The sequence below is a fragment of the Dermacentor silvarum genome, chromosome 2 (assembly GCF_013339745.2).
Source record: "Dermacentor silvarum isolate Dsil-2018 chromosome 2, BIME_Dsil_1.4, whole genome shotgun sequence".
In the NCBI taxonomy this organism is placed as follows: Eukaryota; Metazoa; Arthropoda; class Arachnida; order Ixodida; family Ixodidae; genus Dermacentor; species Dermacentor silvarum.
The window spans coordinates 121842460-121852645 of NC_051155.1; the positions used below are offsets into that span (position 1 = coordinate 121842460).

The 10186-nt window shown below is 52.5% G+C and overlaps 1 protein-coding gene across 1 annotated transcript; it reads right to left on the reverse strand.

Annotated features, from left to right (window-relative positions):
• Nucleotides 1–434: 434 nt before the first annotated feature.
• On the reverse strand, nucleotides 435–2192 carry LOC119440330 (solute carrier family 22 member 6). The gene has a single exon (XM_037705250.1). It carries the CDS (start codon nucleotides 2190–2192, stop codon nucleotides 435–437), a length of 1758 nt encoding a protein of 585 aa, XP_037561178.1.
• Nucleotides 2193–10186: the final 7994 nt, after the last annotated feature.

Below are 10186 nucleotides of genomic sequence, written 5' to 3' on the forward strand. Positions count from 1 at the left end.
GGCGACCGAGTGACAGCACGGTGCGAAAACCCTGGCGCATCGTTCACGTGGACATGTAGGTTTAAGAATAAAAAAAAAACATAGTGGCAGTATCACTGCAATCACGTCGTGGCGAACGCGCGGTGGGCCGCAGTACGCGCAGAAAACTGGAACGGTGCGGCTGCTACTCTCCGACATTCTTCATCGCTTAGGAGCACATGCGTTTTCTCAGAGCCATCGAATAAACAGACAGTTCGAGCGACCCGGCCATCTCCACAAGTTCAAACGGTTACAGCAACGTAACAATACAAAGTTCTACCAAGCTAATATACAAGAAACATTTGAACGCCTAGTAATGCAAACGTACGACAAATTATGGCAAAATACTGAACTCCGAGACGTCACAGAAGCAATGCCATGGTGCACAAGTGATATCCCGTGTGCGCGCCAAAATACTAGTATATTTTGTCGGGAATTGATTGGATTGCGAAGTCGCTCGATGTTGCTCTGTCCTTCGTGGTGGGGGTGCTCCGGCGCTTGACGGGCTCCTTTGGCAGGCGCACCAGTGTCTCTTGCATGGCGCGCTTCCTGTCCTCGCTGGTCACGTGGCCGGAGCTCTTGCTGGGCCCCACTTGGTATTGCAGCTTAGTGTCGATGTGACAGGGCACAAGTTCTGTGCCCACCACGAAAAGTGACATGAAAGCGGCAGCAATGGCAAGCTGCAACGTTGTACGGCGGCCGCCGAGCAGCGCTGGAGTCATCTGGGCCAAGGTATCACCCAGTCGGCTGGAGGCGAGACCCACAGAGACACTCAAGCAGCGGGTCGTGACCGGGTACGGGACGACGGATATGATGAGATAGAATGTGAAGCAGATGGTTCCAGTTGCGCGCATCATAATTACGAGTGGATCACGCATCACAGTCTGCTCCCGTAGGTCAGTGGCCAGGACGGTCAGTGTTACGGCAAAAACGAGTCCGGAGGTGGTCACGGTGTTCCTGAAGCCGAAAGAGGCAACGAACGGTGCCGAGACCACGCACAAAATGAAGGACACGATGAAGCTCACGGCGGTCGCGATTTCCCCGACGGGAACACCGTCGTTTATGACGAAAGTGTCGAAGGCATAGCTTACCGCACACCACATATAACAGAGGGTAATGGTGTAAAGCCTGAACCGTGGGCTGCAGATACCGCTGCTATGTCCAACATCCTGACTACGGGCCTTTATCTCCGCTACCTGATCTGCCATGAGATTTCGGCAGTTCTCTGGGGAGACTTTGTTCATACTTGCCGCACGCAAAGCGATGCGCTCGGCTTCCTTGACGTTGCCCGTCTCCAAAAGCCAGCTGGGTGACTCATCGATGGTGTAATAAAGTAGCAGGAGAAGGCACGTTGGAACCATCAGTATCAGCTGCAGCGTCGCCCATCCTGCCTTCACGAGTTGAGCGGTAAACAGCGTGATCGGAGATAGCATCAACGCGGATAGCGCGATCAACATTACGTAATGAGGGTATTTTTCTATCGGTGCCAATTCATAAATCAGCGCGTAAATAGGGACCACGAGGGCACTCGTGGATGCTGACACGACGGCGCGCACAGCCACGAAGAACTGGAAGTCATTCGGCACGGCACTGGCGACGCCTGATATGAGGACTACGGGTACGGTTAAGAAGAGTACCGCCTTGCGACCGACGCTGTCGGCGAGCGCTCCGACTGCGGGCAGCGGGGTCATGCTGGCGGCCGCGTACACTAGCCTGGCGACGTCGATGAGCCAGCGCCTGTCGCACACTAGGTTCCAGTGGCTGACGATGTTGTTCCCGTACTGGTCGAGGTCGAACTCCCACGATGCGCAAGGCACGACGCGAGCCGCATTGCCACCATCTGGCGGGTCGCGCATCGTACAGTGGCTGTGCACGCCTTGCTCGTCCACGGGTATGGCCAGCTGTTTCCACTCGTCCACGCTGAGGTTCTTCATGGAATCGGGCCGCCTGCACCAGTGATCCATTACGCCAGCTGTTAGCCTGAAGCTCTCGTAGTGCAGCGCGTAGTTGTAGAGTATGATGACCGCGCCGAGTACGTGTAGCACCTGGTAGGCACCGTGCCCATAAGGCAGCTGCCTCCCCAACCGCTTCTTCGCTTGCGTGAGCTTCGGCGGGGCTGATTCGGCGGGTACGAAAAGTGGAGTTGCGGATCGTTGGTCGCGGCGTGCGGCCATCCTTGAAGCTTGCTTCTTCTTCTATTGCGACCGCGTGTGCGCAAGCAGATATGCGCGAGCGAGCGCCTGTGGTACGTGCCATGGATCAGACACAACGAACCGAGGTACTTGCACTCTAAAAAATGGAAAATTTACCGTGTGGTAAGTTGCCGCTCTTACTCCAGAAGAATTGTTTCTACACTATAAAAAATATGCATCCCCTGAGGTTTGGCGTGTTCCCCTCAATAATATTTTTCATAAAGCGTACACTTCCTTTATTTAACGCTATGCGCGCGCTACTTTTCTCAATAACGCTATGTCGCGATGATCTGCTCTTGACAGTCTTGATCAAAAAGTACTTGGCATGCAGCGTTGAAGAACGGAAATGCACTCAAAAGTTAGGCAGGAGATAAGCCCTGAAGAGTAAAAGGCTTTGCGTCAGAGGCAGAAAGTTTGACACTCTTCAGGACTTACCTTGTGCCTCAGCGGCAACAAATTTCACACCCTTTGGGGCTTACACAATGTATCTGAAACTGATTTGTGTTGATGGAGTAAAACATAGCAGTGATTTCGAGGTAATTACTCCATCATGCATGCACAAAATATTTTGAATCGAGACCAATATTTCCATAAACCTCTGAGAGCAAATTTCTTTTTGTGCTGCATGGAAGCCAACAGAAAAGTTGTTATCTGCATTGGCATTGTCTTGTCGGTCGAATGATATTATGGACCAAGTAAACGCCAATAACTTTTATTGCGATAGCAATTATATGGACACTCTAAGATCTATTCGTATACGCCGCTAGATACGACAGTGAAGACGCGTTCGCCCTATCGGTAGTGGATGCGAAAGGCAATCTGGTGAATGCGGCCTCTGTGCGCACCAATTCTGCTCACGAGGCGGAGGAGGCGGCGATCGCCCTGGCCATACACAGCGCACATTCTCCCCTCTTCGTCTTCTCGGACTCCCGTACAGCCGTTAGGTCCTTTTCGGCGGCGCGCGTATCGAAACGGGCGAATAGAATTGCGATCAACAAGCTCACTAATTTCAATCAAATTGACAGGGAAGCATATTTCCACATTTCATGGTTCCCGGCCCACCTGGTAGACTCAATCCAACCGCACGGCTGCAACCCCAACGAAAGGGCTCACCGACTGGCGCGCGATTTCACGACTCGCGCAGCCGTCAATGGCCCTCGATCCTCGTAACGAGGCTAGCATCCAGAAAGACCCATTGTGCACCTTTCACGAGATCGTCTCACACTACCGCTTAGAAAGAAGGTGGTTCTCTCCTCCTCACCCAAAACTAAATAAACCACAAGCTAGCACGCTCAGAATGTTACAAACACGCACGTACCCCACTCCGCGGTCCCTTAGCAGGATAGACCCGCACTTCCCGCAGTCGTGCCCCAAATGCGGAGCCGACTCATGCTCTTTCGATCACATGCTCTGGCTGTGCCCAGCCATAGAAAACTCTATGCTTGCCACAAAGGAACAGTGGGAGGAGTTCCTAAGAAGCGACCACCACCACATCCAACTCCAGGCAGTCCAGAGGGCCCACGACATCGCAACGGGATTTCGCCTCCCGGTGCCATCGTGGGCGGCGCCACCGACTTGACCTGAGGGAGCCTTCGGCTCCCCCTGGCCAGTTTCTCAGGACCAATAAAAGTTCTTGTCACTGTCACTGTCTAAGATCATTTCTGCCGTCGCCGTCACCGTGAGGTTCCGTATAAAGTCCAATGGCGATAAAATCGTCGCCGCGCACCGCACGGTGTGTGTGCGAGTGGAAGCGTACGAGGGTGAGCCGGCAATCGCGGCTCAGTGTAGCGCAAGCCACGGAGGAAGGCAGGCCGGAAGCGTGTGGTCGTCTCTCGCGCGCGGGGGCGAGGCGACGGAGAGGGAGGGGGGTGCGTTCTGCCCCGTCGGCTCCTGCTCGCAGCGCGGCCACGCGGCCGCCGTATCTTGAAAGCGATCTGCGATGCGGGCGAAGTGCGCGCCCGCGCGGGCCTCATCTTCAAAGCGATCTGCGATGCAAACAAAGTGCATGCGCCGAGTGCCGATAGCTTCGTATGCGCTTTGCTCGACATTTAGTTTGCGTTGAAGCGAGACGAGAGACGGCGCGAAGGTCAATTTGCCCGCTGCTGCTGGCGCGCGTTATCACTCCGGCGTTTTCACACAGCGTATCCGCGGTCATCGAGCGAGAAGGTTTCATGTACACCTGTGAGCGCGTGACACCGTGCTTGTTTATTTAGTTAGTAAGCCGAATGTTGATAACTTTATACTGCCAATTAAACTACTATCCTTGCTTCGCATAGCTCTCTAGAAATTTGCTATCGCAATAGATGCTTCGTCTTTCGGGCGAAACTACGACTTTTTTAATGCGAAGCCTCATACCAGGCGCGCCGAGGCAGACACGGTAGCTTCCTATCTCGCCTCGTGTCAAGCCTTCGCCAACAACGACAAAATATTGTCAGAATAGGATTGAACCGACGTCCCGCGGCCCAACAGCCCAACGCTCTAACATTACGCCAGTCGCTTTTATTGCGATAGCTATTATATGGACACTCCAAGCGGATTTCTGCCATCGCCGTTGTCGTCGCCGTCGCCGTGAGGTTCCGTATAAAGTCCAAAGGCGATAATATCGCCGCCGCGCGCCGTATGTTATGTGCGAGGGAGGCACTACAGCGCGCGAGGGAAGCGCGCTTTCAGGGAGAGCGAACGCACGGCGGAGAGCAAACGCGACGTCTCCGTCCCGCGAGAGGCCGTGGGGGGATATGAGTGAGGGAGGGAGGAGGGAGGGAGGGGGGGAAGCTGTGCTGCTGCACCAAATGCGTATCTTGCGACCGGGCGCAAGGGGAACTGGCGACTCAATCCCCTACGCTGAGGAAAGCAGCAAGACAGAGCGGATCGGAGGGGGTGCGGCTTTATACTCTGCCAACAACTGTGCACTTGTACTTTGCGCAGCTGCGAGCGGTCGCGCGCACCATATCCTGAAAGCGATCTGCACATAGCTTCTACACAGACTTCCGTGCGACAACGAAAATCATCGACACGTCACCAGAACGTCCCGATGTCGACAGGCACCTATTACTCCTTTGGGAGGCTCGCCATTGCCTGCAAAAAAGGTGGAAAACGCAAAAGCACAATCGCAAGCTCAGGCAGCGGATATCCGCCTTAACAGCCCAGGCGGAAAGTTACGCAACCGAACTAACGCGAAATAATTGGAAGAACCTATGCAATCAAATGCAGGGTACCTTGGGCACCGCCAAAACGTGGGTACTGCTTAGAAATCTCATCGACCCCAATCAATCCAAAGCAACGAGCAGCAAAACCCTTCAAAAAATTTTGAGACAGACACCTGGGACTGATGCGGCCATAATACAACAGCTAAAAGACGCTTACATAGGTACAGGCCCCAAACCAACTTACATAGATTATCCGCATGCGGAGCCTTCGGAATTAGACAAAGACATCACACCACATGAAGTTAGAGCGGCACTGCATCGAATAGTATGCAACACCGCCCCGGGAGCAGACGGAATACAGTACCGGCTTTTAAAAAACCTCGACGACAGATCGATAAAAGAACTTACAGATTATTTTCAGTACCACTGGCTAGAGGGCACGCTGCCGCAAGAATGGCGGCACGCCGATATTACAATTATGCCAAAACCAGGCAAGCAGCCCTCTCTAAACCAACTGAGACCCATCTCGCTCACATCATGCATACGACAGTTATTTGAAAACGTCGTCCTGGCAAGACTTCAGCCGTACCTAGAAGAGCAAGCCTTATTGCCCCACACAATGTTCGGTTTTCGACCGGGGCTATCCACTCAAGGCGTACTACTGCAAATTAAGGAAGAGATAATTGACCATATCAGCACTCAACAAAGCAAAGCCATCCTTGCGTTAGACCTGAAAGGCGTGTTTGATAACGTAGCTCACGACCTCATACTCACCAATCTAGCGGCAACAAAGTGTGGCCGACGACTATACAATTACGTCCGGGCGTTTCTCAAAGATCGCACTGCGACTATAGGCATCGGAAATATACGTTCGGACTCTTTTCCTCTTGCGGGAAAAGGCAGGCCACAAGGGTCAGTGCTTTCGCCCGTGCTATTTAACATAGCTATGAGCAGACTACCTGCACTACTAGATGTCATACCGGGAATTAGGCATGCGCTTTATGCTGATGATATCACCATCTGGGCCACCAGTGGCTCAGATGGTAAAGTACAGGACGCACTACAAGCAGCAGCCGATGTCACCCAGAAATATGCACGGGCAGGGGGACTTACGTGCGCAGCTCAAAAGTCAGAACTGCTTATAGTAAAAGAACTCCAAAGAAAACATCACCTACCGCCTGACATCACGGTGACTATCGAGGGTGAACCTGTAAATAAGGTGAAGCAAATTACGCTTACTAGGACTCCACGTTCAAGCCAATGCGAAAGCGACATATACACTGACGCTACTGAAGAAACAGATTAATCAAGTAGTGCACATGATCCGGCGGGTCACGAACCCCGCCACGGCCTAAAGGAATCCGACGTCATGTGCATCATACGCGCTTTAATCGTAAGCCGCATTACCTATGACGCACCTTACCACCGACTCACCCAAAACCAACAGATAGACACACTCATACGAACAGCGGTGAAAACGGCGACAGGCCTTCCTATCTACACCTCAACAGCCAGACTATTACAGCTTGGTTTGCATAACACCATGGCCGAATTAATCGAAGCCCGGAGAGTCGGTCAGATCGAACGACTGAAACGTACATCGACAGGAAGGCACGTACTCAGACAATTACGTTACCAAACATCAGAGTTTGCCCCACGAGAGCCCCTGTCAATCGCCCCAAACATCAAAGAAAACATTACAGTGGCCCCCATACCTCGGAATATGCACCCCGAACACCATAAAGGCAGGCGGGCTGCACGTGCAATGGCATTTCACCGAGCATATGGCAACGACCTCGACACCTATATACAGACGCTTCGTGCTACCCCGACAATACAGCCAAAGTGGTAGGGGTGGCCGACTGGAGGGGCGAAGCACTATTATCAGCTACAATACGCACTGACAACTGCACGGAAGCCGAAGAATGTCCCATAGCCCTCGCCATCAGCGCTCAACCCCCAGATAAGATCATACATATTCTTACAGATTCCCAGCAAGCATGTCGAAACTACGCACAAGGACGGATTTCACCGATCGCTCATAAAATTCTACACAAGAAGCAAAACATTCCACTAGTTCACCTAGTCTGGACACCTGGGCATGCCTCTCTCCCTGGCAATGAGCGCGTTCATGCGGCAGCCCGAGGCCTAACCCTCCAGGCACCGCTGGAAGACCAGTCCAACCCAGACAAGGTGGAAACGATACCACTTACATACACGCATATACTACAACACCACAGACTATCCCGTAGAACATTCCCTCCACCACACGTGAAGCTAAACCGTGCAGATGCAGCCGCTTGGCGCCAGCTCCAAACTAATACGTTCCCCAGCCTTGCTCTCCGCCACACTTTTACCCTAGCCAGTACCCCGATAAATGTCCTGTCTGTGGTGGTCACCCAAACCTCTACCATTCTACGTGGGAATGCTCCAAACCGCCCAGCTTACCTAGAATACCCAACCCCTCCCCATCCCAGTGGGAAGCCGCTCTTTCCAGCACAGCCTTCGACGACCAGCGAAGCCTGATCGACCGGGCCAGCCGGACAGCAGCAGCAAATGGGGCCCTGGACTGAGGGCTCCACCCTCTGGGACTTCGTTTTAAAACATTAAATAAAGTTTTATACTACTACTACTACTACTACTACCTTTGTATGCGCTGTGCTTTCGCCGCTCAAGGAGAACTCCATAGCCACTGCACCACCACGGTAGGTAAATACCATTGTGGACGAAATGCAATTTTATCACATCAGCTGACCGATCATTTGACCTAATTGAGTGGCTGAAGAAACGATAGGTTCGGCGTTTTGCTCCAACGAGAGTGTCTTCCGCAGGCAATGCGTTTCTGTAAGCAGATATATCGAATGGTACATCACAGGAGCGGATCCAGGTTTTTTCTGAGGGGGGTCAGCTTCTGTAAATGATGATGATGATGATATTAGCCTTTCTTATTTACCGAAATTCACCGTTTTTGGCAGGTTTACCGTGGCTCGTGCAACACCTATAGCGAAGCCAGGTATCGGTTTCTCCGAACTTATAGGAAAAGGACATTGCCCAACACAGCCATGTGCTTGGCGGTTGTGTCTGATAATATATCTAAGTCTGTATTGTTTCTGATAATAAAATTTGGGATGATCTCTTGCAGATTTGTTTTAGGTGCGTAAGCACGGGTCCGTCTTTGGCGTTCGGTTGGGACATCTTGATTTCCTTAAGAAGCTTCTTTGTGTTCGGCGGAGACACCTTCGTTTGCTTTGGAGGACTAACGCTTGCGCTCCGACACGCCAACCACTACGCTGGTTGTTTATGATATGCGAATCACCGCGTATGAAGACTCACTACGTCACTTACAAGAAGAACGATGTGGCGTAGTAGCCGAGAGCGCGAGCCAGCATCTTTTATTGCGATAGCAATTATATGGACACATCAAGCGGATTTCTGCCGTCGTCGTCGCCGTCGCCATGAGGTTCCGTATAACGTCCAAGGGTGATAAAATCGTCGCCGCGCGCCATACGTGCGAGTGAAAGCGCGCATGGGACGTGCGCTATCACGGAGAGCGAACTCACGGCGGAGAGCAAACGCGACTTCCGTCGCGCGAAAGGCCGTGGGGGTATGGGAGGGAGGGAGGCAAGGGTGGCAACGCTGTGCTGCGGCACCGAATGCGTATCTTGCAACCGAGCGCAAGGGGAACTGGCGACTCAGTCTCGCACGCGAAAGAAGGAAAGCGGAAAAGCAGCGCGGGAGGAAGGGGGGGGGGGGCAGCTTCTACTCTGCCAACAACTGTGCTTGTACTTTGGCCGGCAGCGGCGGTCGCCCGCACCGTATCTTGAAAGCGATCTCCATACGGCTCTTACCTTCGTATGCACTGTGCATTCGCCGCTCAGTTTCCATTGAGCGATAGACCGCACGAACCTTCGCTCGCTGCAGCGGCTGCGCTTGCTGCCAGCATTTTGACAGTGGTTGTCTGCGGTCATCGAGTGTGATCTATTCACGTTTGCTTGTGCGCACTGACACCACGCTTGTTAATTCCGTTAGCAAGCGAGCGTGTCCAAGTTTATGCAGCCGATAATACTACTATCCCTACTCCGAATAGCTCTCTACTAATTTGCTATCGCAATTGATGCTTCGGGCGAAACTGCGACATATTTTTTTTCATGTTTTGTTTCCCACGCACGTCGTCCTTTTACAGAAGGTGCGGATCAGCTCCCGTTTCGTTTACCACGCGACGCCATCCTAAGCCCGCGCGCTGGCGTTGGCCGCTGACGTCACGCTCCCCCATAGCGCAGCCGCGGCAGGCGGTGGACTGTCGGGCTGGTTTCGGTATTGGCAATAAAGCGTCGCCATGACACTGGTAGCCAAAGGAAAATTCAGTAACTTTTGCATATGTGGCTCTATCTTTTCAACCTAGATAGCAATAAAGTAAAGTCATGCAATTATATGTAGAAATAAAATGTGTTGTTGGCTGTTTTTTAGCATGCTATATATTTATTTAGTCGCTTCACATGTTGCGCCAACGGGCGGCGCTTTCGTTCTTATCGCTTCGGCTGCCATTCCGTTCGTCTGCTCCTGTCGCTCTCTGCAACTCTGCACACGTGCACGCCATTGCCTTCTATTGTGCGCTGCAACATTTTTTTTTGTGCATCGGCCAGTGGCTCCAGCGATGTACGAAATAACAGAAGAAAGGCCACGAGACGTTTACGCGCGGCTCTGTGGTTGAGAAGCACGGGAAGGGACAGCAGGGCCACTTTTTTCCGCTTCCAAGAGAATGAAAGGTAAGCACGCTTTTTATGCAGTTGCTATATCGAATAGCCGCTAACCTTATCGAAATGGCTGTAA